Source organism: Acanthopagrus latus, chromosome 19 (assembly GCF_904848185.1).
Source record: "Acanthopagrus latus isolate v.2019 chromosome 19, fAcaLat1.1, whole genome shotgun sequence".
NCBI classification, from domain to species: domain Eukaryota; kingdom Metazoa; phylum Chordata; class Actinopteri; order Spariformes; family Sparidae; genus Acanthopagrus; species Acanthopagrus latus.
The window spans coordinates 3765230-3779302 of NC_051057.1; the positions used below are offsets into that span (position 1 = coordinate 3765230).

Here is a 14073-nt window from a genome sequence, read left to right on the forward strand (position 1 = left end):
TACCCATGAAAAATAGTTTGTGAGCCTAATTAAACATTCCTAGCAAGTTGCTAACTTTATTTGCCGTTTGGTGCCGGACAGTTAGTTTGCAATGGGTTTTTCTGGAGCCTTTTCACAGAAAACCACTGCCTACTCCTACCGTATTTAGAGCACTAAAAGTGAACCAAACAGTCAGGTTGTGAGCTGGAAAACCAATCAATGAATAAAAAGACACTGCACAACTTGGTAGAGTTGAAGCAGAGTTAATTGATAATTCACTGTGAGTTTATCAGTACAAGCAACCTGACAAACAAACTTTTGTCAAATAAATTGAATCTGAATATTGGAACATCAGAACCGGTATTGAAACCAATTGAACTGCTGGATTCAGGGATGTCATGCTGCTGTTCGTGCTACGTTCGCCTCAAACCTGTAAATAATTAACAGTAGTCTTGATTCAGAGAACTATGTCAAAAATGTACCACCCTGATCAGACTGATGAATGTCCCCAACAGTCTTCAGGAACAGTGTCTTTGGCTTAGATGGCACTTCCATGACAGATGGTTCCCTATTACAGAGCTGTAAAAGTATTGTGCATTTTTATTCTTCCTTTAGTCTCTGAATTAAGGAAGCGATTTGAAAGCGTCACCACAAGCACAAGTGACTGGGAAATGAACAGGTGAGGTGATGATACAAGTATGAATATTTTTGATGATGGTTATATTATGAAGGATGGTACCCTGAGGTTGACTGCTGCTTGTTTATTGTCTGTATATAGAAAGGAACGTATCGCTCGGCGGCTGGAGGGCATAGAGGGTGAAGTGCATCCATCTCTGTTGCCTAGCTTGGTGGCAAACCGCCTTCTGGAGGAGGACACACCACGATACACCAGGGCATCTGACCCTTGTGAGCCCTGTGGGGGTGAGAAATTAATAATACTAAATCTGTTATTTGATTTTTTTCTGCAGTCAAATATGAATAACTGACTTGTGTCCTTTTTTGTGTCCTCTAGTTACAGGGCAACGGTATGCCATGGAGGGTTTTGAAAGCCCAGAGATGCAGCTGATGGCTCCAGAGCACCAGTCCAGACCTCGATGCAGACCTGACCCCCAGTCCTTCATCCATACAGAGCCTATGTTCAGCTCAGGCTCCACCACCAGCGCCCCAGAACTGGAGTCCAAGGCTGAACGCATCGCCCGCTACAAAGCGGAGCGGCGCAGGCAGCTGGCCGAACGCTATGGCATCTCTTTGGATCAGGAGCCAGATGTGGAATGTCCCTCCCGATACAGTCACCCCCAGAAGGAGTCGGAAGGCTCAGAGAGGCGAAACAGGTCAGAGTCAGCGGGGGAGAAAGACAGGGACATCACCCTGAGTTCTCACACTAGTACCTCTGCCATTAGCCCAAGGGTGGGATGCACTGCACCACAGCAAGGTCACTCCGAGATGGGTCGTAGGAGGCTGGACTCATTCTCAGAGAGGGAGAGGTTGATGAACCTGGAGAATCAACGTCGAGCTGCTCATCCTGAGCCACCATCTTCTTCATACATGGATGTGACATCATTGTCCTCAGCTGCCTGGGTGCCCGCCAAGGACTATTCAGTCACAGGGATGCCACCTAGTCCACCCAAGCTGAGCAGGGACTCTTCTGTCTCATCGGCCAAACAAGGAGTTTCTCCAGGGGACCACTTCATCGAACAACAGGCCCACAATATCCTAAGCAGACAGGGGTGAGTGGTGTTGATCACTGTTACTTTTTAATCCCTATTTATCCACCGAAGTAGTTAATTCTCTTCTTTTATGAGATCTTATTAGCAGACCACCCCCTCTCTAGTGCTTAGACCCCAACTTCACTCCAAATACATACACACAAAGTTCAAGCATGGTTTCCATGTGGCCAGAACAGTGCTGTGTCATTCAGTTTCATGGGTGAACTCGCTGTGACAGCATTATCCATCAGACTGACCCTCCCTATAACTATGTCTCTGTCCCTCTTATCTGCAAATTCCCAAAGCAACCTTTACTAGCCAAGCTGTTGCAATCTATTATCAAGGTCAATGTTTTTTGGTCAGGACCAAAAATATAGCTATGTTTCTGTCATGTTGATCATGTTTTGTCTGGACCCGCCCAAAATCACAGAGTATACTGACCTTCAAATAAGGCACTCATTGACCAAAGTATTGCTTCGAAAATATATAATTAAAATTTTTTAAAATCTGATTTATCTGATTTTAAAAACAACTGACAGCAGGTTATTTTCCTCAATGCTGTCTATTGGTCTTATGGTGATTTTATCTGCTACAGAAAGTAAGTACTAAGGATAGTTTTGGTTCCGCCACTGATATAGCACAGATAGTATCAGCAGGCACACTGCTCTATATCTCTCCTCTCCATTTTCTGATGTAACAAACAGCTGTCCCAGCCCCAGTCTTGATCAGGCTTTGGCCCTGCAATCTGTGTTTCTAATGAACAGATGACGATGATTCTACACTTGACTAGACTATCATTCCTATTCCTATGTTTGTGCCTGCATCATCCTCTCTCACTGTTCCTTTCTCAGGTTTCAAGACTTGGCCAGGGTGTGTGTATGTGGTGCGGGGAGGGTGTTGTGTTACTGTGTGGCTCAGTGTGACTCCACAGTCAGATCTCTGACCCACAGCTGGGCCTGATCAAGACCAGCAAGGTCGAAAAGGAAAATAGCACAAGGGAAAGTGTCCCTTCTACCTATTCTCAGGGTATCTGTGGGCCCTGAAAAATTAATTGATAAGTCTGAAAAAATGTTAATTTGTGGCGAATCTTCCGCAAATTATGTAGATTAGAAAAACAGTGCCTCCATCCTTGACTGAATGTGGCGCTTTATTGTGGTCAGTATGAACTTAAAATGATATCCTGATTTTTTTTTAAGGCTGTATGGCGATACATGATGGATATCTCAATATTTGAAATGTCCTTTAAAATCAAATCAAATCAATCTTCAACTATATGACGCTTTTCATACAAAAAAGTATCTCAAAGTGCCTCACAGAAATTTACAAACAACAGGAGAAAAAGAGACACAGCAAAATAAAATCAAGAGAATTAAAAGAACCCAACCCTGTCACCCCCACAGACAGACACACACGCTCACACTCACATATACAGTAGCTGTCACTAAAGAGACATGGCCGGATAGCGTGACCTGTTGCGTATTTATAAAAGCACTTCATAAATACTAAGACTTGGTGACAAAATCAAATATCATAATATTATATTGATACTACAACAATATTGAATCAGAGGCTTATTGGTGCTTTTTAAATATTTAAAAATGACATTTTGATAAATAATCATCAGTAATGTGGATACATTGTTCTATTTGTTCTAATGCTTGACTTTACCTGCTTAGGCAGTCTGGTAAGGTCTGAAAATGACATCACTTGACTCTAATCCAGCTTTTAAAATCAGGGGGAAAAAAAAAACAAAACATAAAAACTTATGCCATATCATGATGGCATATCAAGCGAAACATGGAATCTCAGACGGTATACATTCTAATATCACGATAACAATGTATGTGGTATATATTGCCCAATCCTGTTACACAGCGTTTTGGTGATAGTGGTTGCTGCCATGAACTGATGCCATGATCAGGAAAAATGTATGAAACCCAACACAGGTTAATGGCTGGAATATAAATTGGATCAGAGCTGACGCCGAATATGCTTGGATCCGTCTGGATCTATACAGGTGTTAAAGATATTGACACACAGACCCGATATGCGTTGCAGTTAATCTGACTGAGTATAATTTGGAAATGGTCCAGCTTGAATCCTCCTTTGCTTTATTCATCAGTCAGGGACATTCCCTTTTGATTTTGCTGAACCAAGGCCTGTGCTCAATAGTACTGATTAGGCTATCTGTATTTCTGCAGCATCAGCGGACCAGGCTGACTCAAGTTGTGGCTGGGTAGGATGGCATTTCCCCTGAGTATCTTCTTCAGTATATAAGACCTCAGTTAGACATGTCTGACTTAAATGAGCACCCCCCCCCCCCTTGATATAACACATCACTGATAACCTTTAGGCCATTTGAGGGGGAGGGTGCCATCCCAAAACTGGGTCTATCCTCCCAGTTACATATCAACAAATCGCCCACTGCTGCTAACATAGGTGCAGTCTATGGCCAGATCTGATCTCACATCACATTCAGTTTTTCTAGTACATGCTCTTATTTGAAATGCAGTTCACACTTTATTGAGTATGCTGTCTCTCCCAAAAAACATAAAAGCAATGAAATCCTTCAATGGGGAGTTATGCTTATATTCTTAGCAGGATCCTTCTGGTGGCCAAGCCTATTCTCACTCTGGTCAAGCGCAATGTGAAGTCAATGTTGTGTGTAATGTAGCGGTGTGTGTTCCAGGGAAAAAGGCTGAATACTGAATCTAGACAGTAACCCACCCACCCACTCACATGTTTCCCATTGGGTTTCCATTGGTATAGTACAAGGGCAAACCTGAGCACTGATTGGTTCCTCCAGACTGATGCTGAGGGTGACACCAATTCTCTCATCAACTGGCCCTCAAGGTACACCCATGCTGGTTGTGTCTCACCCCAATATCACCTCTCATGTTGCCATTGTGAGCAGTGTTTCTTGAACTGTCATAACACAACCCAGTGCTGTTCTTTTCTCATCGGGCTGATGTTCAAGAATCTCTGCTCTGAGCATATGATGCCGACATCATGGTCATCCTCATTACTTCAAGCTTCTGTTCCCTTGACTTAATTTAACATCCACATTTTGCTGTGTTGAGTTTAACCACTGAGTGACAGTGTTGTGTCGGTTGCGAATGTGTTGTTCGAACAAACAAATCTTTTGAGTGAACGAACTGAACGGAATCACTTCATGAACTGAGTCGTTCCTTTCCTTTCTCAGTTCAGTTGAGCTCAGCCGCGAGCATGCCAGCCGGGAGTGGAACTGCCGCGACTCACTCGTGAATCTTCGGCAAATGACGCACTCACTCGCCTGCACACAGAGAACTGTGAGGACGTGATTCACGTTTGCGCTGTGATTCGTTCATGATTCGCGAACCTACTGCACACAGAGAACTGTCACTGAGGACGTTCACTGAGGACGTTCACGTACTGTGCTGAAAGCAGCACTGTGTCACTCACTCACTCACTCAGGGCAAAAGTGTTGATTCACGTTCAGTAACCGTACTGCTAAAATTAGCGCTGTGTTGCTAACATCCGTGTAGCATCATGTTAAGTGATTTCACTGTGTGCAGAGCAAACTTTCACAGTGTAATAATTTTAGTGTATGCATATCAGCCAAAGCAGCGCTGCATCTCCCACAAATCATTGTGTACTATAGTCCGTGAACGCACTGCCCCTCACTAAGTGAATGTGAATCTTGGGGCCGAATCACAAACTGAATGACAGATCGTTTGGCTTTTTATCAGTTCAGGGAGTTGGAGAGCACTGAACTGAAAGAACTGCCGTTCCCATCACTACTAAGTGAAAACAAATGTTTGAAGGAGAATATTATATAAAACATATTAAGGATACATAAGGGGATGGTGTTGCAGCACTGTTCTTCTCCTAGAATAAAACTGACCATTACATCAGTGACTAAGGACAGCTAGCATCCTCCACTTGGTTTTTCCTCAACTATTTTATTTTTTCCTTGCCACTTCAGGTTCAGGTACTAATATTAAATTGTTTTACTGAATTTCATGACATATTTTGTGCTTGGAACAAATGGGACATTGTGAACTGGAATTTGATTTTAATTGATGATACACAGCTCTATTTGCAATGTTCTAAGTTGCCCAAACTGCTCTGAGAATATCAATGCCATGCCTAACCATGACTCATAGCTGCTCTGCTTGAATTGTGTACATACAGGAAGTAAAATAGAGCAAAAAAGACAACAACAAAAAAAAAACATTGGATCAAGCATTACATTTAATATTTATTTATTTAAATGTTTTTGGTACTTGCTTCTATGTACATGGTTATTGATGGAACACTGCTGCAGTTTGGCACCTAGCCCTTATATCAGAGATGTGCAGACAGGCATTTTGATTAGAGTACAAGATGACTAGGGTGCTGTTTGTCTGCTCCTTTTATCAGACTAACAGCATTCATATTAATGATTGCAAGAGAAATATGCTTTGTCTATTCATATCGTACAAATGCTAACCAGTCCATTCTTTCCCTGAAGAATCAGAGTTAGGGAGAGGCTCGTGAGAGAAGAAGGCCACCAGAAGAGCCCAGAGCTGGGGAAAGTTAGAGAGACCCCAGGTTACTGCAGACAATTTCAATACCGCAACCAAAATTCTACACAGTACCATGCAGAAACACCAGGTCCCCACCAGACTTACTCCCATCCTCACCATCAACCCCAACCTCAGCTCACCCAACCTGGGCCACTGGGAGTACAAGAAGCTGGTGGATACCCCAGTTACCTGTCCATGGCCTCTGGTCCCTCATCCAGAGCTGGGGAGCAGCAACCAGAGGAAGAGACTGAGAGAACAGAGGATGCAAAGACAAGGGGCCTTCTGAGGAGCAGACAAGCAGTTCTACCCTCTGAGATCCGCCGCAGGGAGAGGAGCACTGAAGACCCACGGAGAGGATGGAGGGAAGAGGAACTAGGAGTGTCCAAGGCGTTGAGTCTCAGCCAGGCACGGGAGGCAGAGGACCCTGCAAGAGAAGGACACCGAGGTAGAGCCAGGTTGGACGAAACGGAGCACATCTACCATCTGCAAGCATCAGAAATCAGGCCTCGAGAGCTTGATAATGCCATGTATATCCACAAAGGGTTGGTTGCCACTTACATCCAGCCCAGAGCGGCACTTGCAGGCCCAGGAATCTCCACCTCCATCACAGCGCTGAGCCACCTGGTGTCAGATACAGGGGATCCACAAGCGCCCATTCAGAGGAACCGGCAGCACCAGACCCATGACCACCGAGAGGTCAGGGAGGGTGGTGGTTTTGGTAACAAAGAGAATCAGCTGGACAACAGGATGTCTGTGGCCCAGCTCAGACACTCCTATATGGAGAGCACCACCACCCCACCAACCAGCCGCAGGAATGAGCTGTAGGTGGCAAAATCACATGCTACTCACTGGCTGGCTTCTGTAAAACTCACACTGATGGTTGTTAACTAATTTCGGCTGGCCACTGAATGACTAACAAGCAAAAAAGGCTGGAGTGACATTAACATCAAGGCGTAGTGATCTGTAGAAATGGCTTTCATGCAATAATTGGCTAACACAAAGCTTTCCATGATGTTTGCGTTTTGGCACTGTGACTTGCACTGTAACTGCCTGGGACCAGTGAATGTATGCATGCTTTTAACACAAATAAGTCTACATGGTCTTCCTCATATACTTGATGTTCAAAACTAGGGGTGTGACTGAATATTCAAACCTTTACCTCTGCTTTGAAACGTTTTTTTGCTACCAGTCCCTTTCTATCTCTCCCTGATGATGCTGTATTTTCTCTATCTGTTGGTACCTCTTCTTGGGGCGGCCCCTCCAGTGAGATTGAGGGAGACAGGGCACTCACAGGCTATGAGGCCCCATGGAGAGGGGAGAGGGACAGGGGGCGAAGGCCCCCGCAGTGTATCTGTCCTGGGGAGAGTAGAAAGACCTCAGAGAGGTTTAGGATGCAGCCCATCGCTTCTGCTGAGCGCCAGGAGACTGATAGGTACTGTTCTGGACTCATGCATGGGAGCAATTGAAGAATGCAAGAAAATATCCATATGATCATGCATGTCAAGGAAATCATAATGTAATGTTGATTTTTGTGAGATTTGCTGCAGAGAAATGTTGATTCCAATCAGGATTTAGTTCATAATACCAATTAATCATCAAGTATGTCTTCATTGGTTTGCAGTGAATTGTTCTATAGTATGGAGTAAGTTCATAATCAGATTAATGCAATTAGCTGGATCATAGTTCACCACAGGCCAACAAGTGGGACATATGCACACACAAACACATACACACAGGCATGTACACACTCACTTTCTCCTTGATTTTGCCCCTCACTCTAACTACATTAGCAAGCAGGGAAGCTTAAAGGCCAAAGGTCCATCTGATTGGGCCTTGGCAGTGGACATCACATGTGACCATACCAAGGAAGCATGAATTGGCCTTTGTTAGTAATCACTCCCTGAGACCATGGAACTAAACAGACTTCTGTAATGCTGTCTGATTCTCCAGCTTAGTCTGACTGTTTTCCTTTTCAATTTTTTCTCCTAACACTCACTGTCACATTTCCTGCATACCAGAAATGACTGTTCTCACCTTAACTATACTTAGTTCTTTTTCCGCTCCAACTGCTCACCACCTGTCGATTTGACTTTATTGCATGGATCTGAGTATGATTTGCTAATTACATTTTTTTTGTGTGCGTGTTTGTGTTTGTGGTTTTTTTTTTCTGAAAGGTCCTCTGTGAGTTCAGATCTTGCTTCTGCTGAAGGTAAGTAACTTGCCTTGGTAATTAACCTCCGGTCGCACAGTGTTTGGTAGCATATTTACAGCAGGAAATTAGAAGCAGTTTGATTTGATGAATTTATTTAATTTTGTTGTGTAATGTCATGTCTTCACCACAAGAAAACATTCCCACTATATTTGGGTTCTTTAAAGGGTAAGAATGTCAATAAAACCTGACTAGAGGAGTTGTTATTTGCAGAGAGTACACAGTTCTCTGAGTGAATTGAATTTCATCACTCTTTTGTCTTTGCATGGGCTGAGTAGCAAGATGATGGTGATGTCAAAAGCACCTAATGAGGTTTATGAGACTTGCAGGGCAGGCTTCAGTGTGACGGGCGCTGTTAGCTTCCATTAAGGCATTATTCTCGATCTGACTGGTTTTCTTGCAAGGCCTGCGGCAATTCGCCTCTGATTAGGCGTTCTTGTTAGTTGTGTTCTCTGTGCTTGACTCAAAATAGGAACTCATGTAGCCTGGTTATGTTGGCTTTTTTGGCGGTTCTGATGTGGTGGTTAATGATCGGTTTTCCGCTGCTCCTCTCAGGGTAACTCATCCCCCATAGCTGCTCTTGGCTGCCAGATTGTCTCTGGGCTAGGTAGAGTGGATAGGCTGGATGACTACAGGGCAATGTAGTAGGCAAGCGTCCCACAAATCTCCCTTCCTCTTTTTGTCCAGTGGACTGAATGAATGTTTTGATGGGAAGAACGTGACTATCAGTTGAACTCTACTGCTTCTCTCACTTGCAAAAATTGAAAAAAATTTGTGTTTCTTGTACTACAAGCAAACTACATCAAAGCTCTCAAAGCTTTTGTCATATGAAAACAATAGGCACAAGTCAAGCAGAGGCGGTTTAGGTTGGGTCTTGCAATTATAAACCACTGGGATCCCTAATAATGTACTATTTAGTCAGTACTTGAATATACTAAGTAACATCTTGATTGTTAATACAGTTGACAGTGACAACAGGACTAGACATGATTATCATCCAACCACAAATAACTAAAACTGACTTTCCTGTGTCTGAAAATCAAAGCTTCAAGAATGTAAATGAAGGTGGAGTCCAAATGACTCAAATCTCCCTTTTAAGGCCTTGTTTTTTAACAGAAAGCACAACCTTTTTATGTGGTGTTTATAGAGTCATTACTGGTGCTCACAGTAGCATAACAGCACAGTTGGTGGCAGAAGCAGCTCATCTGCTTTTTATAAGCACACACTCAGCTGAGACAATCTTCGTTCTGACAGAATTACAGGGAGTAGAGCTCAGTTCAGCGGCATCAGTCATAGGGAATAGTTGTTTGGTGATGTCATATCACATGTCTTGCACAGAGTGTGTGAGTGTGTATGCAGCCATGCTACTCACACCTGTCTAGCCCTGCATAGTCTCTCCTATGACATCAGTTGCAGGTTTTGTTTTTGATCTTTGCTCCCAGCTGTAAAGCCAGATGGTACGGGTTGTATGTAATGACGAATCTGAATATGGTCATGGTGATAAATGGATATGAATGCTTTACACAATGTGTCGCTCAGAAAAAAATAACTCCCCTTTTAACACATTAAATGGAATATTTTTGACACATGACTGATCAGGTGAAGCTCTCGTCAGTTTTGAAGTGAATTTGCTATAAAGATGCACACTCCTGTTAAATAGAGGATTACGCTGTTAAAACAATCTTCTACACTGTAATGTGATTCATTTTCCACCCATTTAATTTCTTATAAATAAGGCTTTCCCATAAAATCTTACTTATGGAGTGAAGACAAGTAAAGATGGTTTACTAAGCCCTGCCAGTTGGTAGCTAAAATGCATTGTGGGTATTGTATGTGCCAGGTTCTAAAAGCAGTTAAGAACAAACAAACAAAAAAAATTCATTATTGCAGTTTCAGAGACATCACCTTTTATTCCACACATTCTTTTTACTTTCTAAAACCTGGTGCCTACATAACATACAGTGCAACTTGGCAAGTGAGTGACATCACTGGAGGTAGTTTATCAGATTTTATGCAACTTCCTCTGAAGCCACAAAAGGCTTTATACTACTTTTTTCATATGATCAGTAATACTCTTTGAGACCTGTAAACACACTTAAATGTGTAAAATTGGTGGAGTTACCATTTAATGGAGATCATTTTGACCATATTTACTTTTACGGAGCAGACATCTTTAGTTTCTATTGTCATAATGAGTTCTTCCCTCTGTGTCTGCAGCTGATGAAGAGAGGCTAGATGAACGGGCCAAGCTGAGTGTGGCAGCCAAGCGCTCTCTCTTCAGGGTGAGCTTCAACCCTGCCTGTCTGCCTTCTTACTTCTGCAGAAATGTGCTTTCAATCAATGACAATGGACAGTTGACACTTTTTTTCTTTTATTCCATCCTGTCATTCCTGTGACGATTTAGAGATGAAAACCTGGAAATACTCACCATTCCACAGGAACAAACATTTTAACGGAGTACATTTTAAGTCACATCTGTGAATCAGACCTTAAACATGATTTGTTTTCTAAGTTGAAACAGCTTTGAAAAAAATGTGATCTTATCTATCTTTATCTGCTGTTATGCTCATTCGTTTTGAGACATGTGATAATCTACTGTAGCCAATTAAGTCATATTCACTGTCTCAAATAAATCTACACCAGTCTTTCACTTATAACTCAACTAGTTTATCTTTCTAAGGAAATGTGAAATATTACATAGATTTTTTTTCTCATGTTTACCCCAATGTTTCAATCCAGGAACTGGAGAAGAACATTGATGGTGGTGGCCCTAAAGTGAGGTCCAGGAATGCAGCGGTGGACAGGAGACTAAGACGGACACAAGATCGATCCAGGACTCAGCCAGTCACCACAGAGGAAGTTGTCATTGCTGCCACGTAAGTCTTTTCAAGTTACTTGTCAGCTGCGATTGTTAAAGCAATAGTAAGGAATCTTTGGAAAATGAAGTTTCATAAGAAGATTGGTACCAGGTCTGTGTGGATGTAGTCTCCAAAAAACAGATCTTCACTGCCCTAGCCAGCATTGGGGAGTGGTCTAGCTGCACCAATTTTCATTCTGGTTTAGGAGCAAAAATATTGTTTCCATTTCTTTATTCCAATAAAAGCCATCTTTGGATGGAGCGATGGTGCTCCTGCAAAATAGTGTCGGGGGAACTTGGTATTAAAATGACTAAATATGGTTTCTACTGTTAGTGAAGAGGTTAGTGTTTAAGTGTGTAGATTGCTAGCTAGGAGGTTGTATTAGGAGCTAGGAGCCATATGTTTGGAGATCTGAGATTTCTGCCTCAATCAGTGAAGCAGAGGTGAACAGGTTTTTGTTAATGCTGCTCACAGCATTGACAATAACAAAAAATGTGTGTTAGGACATGTCTTCCAGGAAACAGTGTTTTCATTGCCTAAGATTATCAACAGATTTTTAACCAGTTTTACGCTTTTTATGTCTTGGGTGTCCTGATTCTTGTTGGGTAAAAGGGGTAGGGTAAATTAGGGCTACATGGTCCTCTGTACAGAGGCACACTTTAAACTGGAGCTTATTAGAACTCTATGCCATTTAAATGTTTTCTTTATATAGAAGATATAAAGATTGCTAGCAGTTTGCTGATGACTTGGTTGCTAGCGTTACATTTGAAATATGACAAGATGTGCGACTGTTGTGCACAAATCAGCAAAGACAATGATGCATTTCTTTACATAAACACCACTGACAGACCACCACTTGTAATTTGACATAAAGAGGGGTATGGTATTGGAAATGGCACTGAGCCCTAGTCTCTATGAAAACTATGAACAGTGGATTCTGTTGATGATTAAGAGTGATTAGGAGCGATGACTATGAGGCGCTGAAATATTAAGTTTTCCAGTGTAGTGATTAAAAAGTCCACCTTCTTCAGTCCACCTTCTTCAGTTTTACTGTGGTTAAGGCAGAAACTTCAGAATATGGGTGTCGCTGTTAAATCTACGTGGCCTGACTCGAGTAGGGCAAAGTGAGAGGATGTGCTTATTGTATTTTGGCTGAAACTACCTTTCTCAGTATATATCACTTTATGAGGCAGCAGCATTTTCCCATGTTGTCAACCTGATAGCTAGTCGTCACATTTCCTGCTCTGGACATGAAAACATTTAATTTCCAAGTCAAATTCTTCATGAATGTTGAAATGAAATGTTGCTTCATTCCTCTTCTGTAGCTTGAATTAACTATTTTCTTAGTTACCTGGAAATCATGTGGCTCATTCTCTTCTGTCGTGTATGCTGTCTCTGTCACCTCTCCCCCTCTCTCTGACTTTGTACCCTTCCTTGACTGTAGCGTCCCCACTCACGTGCCACACACAGTGACTGCTCACACTGCTGTAGCACGCATCCCCAGCCCCACCCTAGTTTGCAGCACTGTCCCACCATACAGGTACATGGCACAGCTATGAATGCTCCAGTCAACCCACAGTGTGTGACTAACCTGACTGGATTTTTACGGAATGCTGCTCATTTATCACTGCAAAGTCTTCTTTTCAGAGTGGTATTGTCAAATGTGGGTATGACCCTGCAGGATGTGAATCGATGGGAGTTCTCAGTGTTGTAAGGTTGTTGTGTTTATCTGAGCTCTGGTGCCCTCCTGTGTGATTGGAGGAAACTACATGATTAAATGCTTAAAGAACTAAGAAGACTGTAGGGATTTAACATGATATCATAGCCTTGTTTGCTTTGGGCATGACTCACTCTGCGTGTATAACATCCCAGTCATAGATCTACGTTAAACTGTTATTGGGTGTTATTTTGTTGTCATTAAATGCACTCAGCGCCGTGATGCTGCTTGCCAGGAAGCATGCCACTCACTAGCTTGCATGAGCTCCTGCTCACCACAAGTTTCCCTTTCTCCTTGTCTCCTGGATGTCATCCTGTCCTCAGCCTCCAGGCATCATCACAGCAGAGCACTGCCACCCGGGAGCAGGTGTGGGCGGCCCGGCAGGTGAAGGACACCCTGGAGGTCCAGAGCACTATGCCTGTTTCCACAATGGAGGGAAAACAACAGAGTCACAACCAGAGCCAGAGTCAGGGTCAGGGTCAGGAGGAGCCTGACCTCTGCACCCTCAGCCTGGCAGAGAAGATGGCGCTGTTCAACAGACTGGCTCAGACTCCAACCAGAGTGACCCGCACCAGAGGGGACACACGCCAGCGCAGGGCCAACGCACGCTACCAGACACAGCCCATCACACTGGGAGATATGGAGCAGGTAGGGGAGGAGCAAAAAAAAAAAAAATGCTATTTATCCTTTAGAATTCAATTCACTTAAATTCAAAACACTTTATTTGTTCCCAAGGGGCAATTTAAAAGGCAGCATCATTAAAAAAGGACAAACAGAATATCAGAATAAGAATAACAGAATAACTCTGTTTTTATGCTCGCTGAACATCTGTCTTTAAACTTAAGTTGTTTTGAGTTATTTTTTCTAATAGTGACATATTCCGTCTGTCTTTAAATTTAAAAACAGATATTCTTAAAGAGCTCTGTCACATTTGAAAATATGAATAACTGTTTTGTAATTAGGGTCCAAGCAGGTCTCGACCTGCGAGGTCCCTATTGTTTTTCAAATGATTATTATTATTAGGGGGCCAAGGGGGCCAGAGGGGCCGAGGGAACGC

The 14073-nt window shown here is 42.8% G+C and overlaps 1 protein-coding gene across 12 annotated transcripts in view; it reads left to right on the forward strand.

The window, feature by feature from the left end:
• The window catches only part of svila (supervillin a), an 84369-nt gene that overhangs the window by 39517 nt on the left and 30779 nt on the right, over positions 1 to 14073 (forward strand). For 6 of the 12 annotated variants that reach the window (XM_037078934.1, XM_037078935.1, XM_037078927.1 and 3 more), the window contains 11 exons: positions 595 to 658; positions 758 to 900; positions 992 to 1706; positions 4455 to 4538; positions 6178 to 7053; positions 7497 to 7664; positions 8407 to 8441; positions 10659 to 10723; positions 11181 to 11317; positions 12744 to 12839; positions 13340 to 13664. In XM_037078934.1, coding sequence (XP_036934829.1) covers positions 651 to 658; positions 758 to 900; positions 992 to 1706; positions 4455 to 4538; positions 6178 to 7053; positions 7497 to 7664; positions 8407 to 8441; positions 10659 to 10723; positions 11181 to 11317; positions 12744 to 12839; positions 13340 to 13664 — 2652 coding nt within the window. In that variant the 5' untranslated portion in view covers positions 595 to 650. The remainder of the gene's footprint in view (positions 1 to 594; positions 659 to 757; positions 901 to 991; positions 1707 to 4454; positions 4539 to 6177; positions 7054 to 7496; positions 7665 to 8406; positions 8442 to 10658; positions 10724 to 11180; positions 11318 to 12743; positions 12840 to 13339; positions 13665 to 14073) is intronic. The other 6 variants (XM_037078931.1, XM_037078938.1, XM_037078929.1 and 3 more) reach the window with 5 other exon arrangements.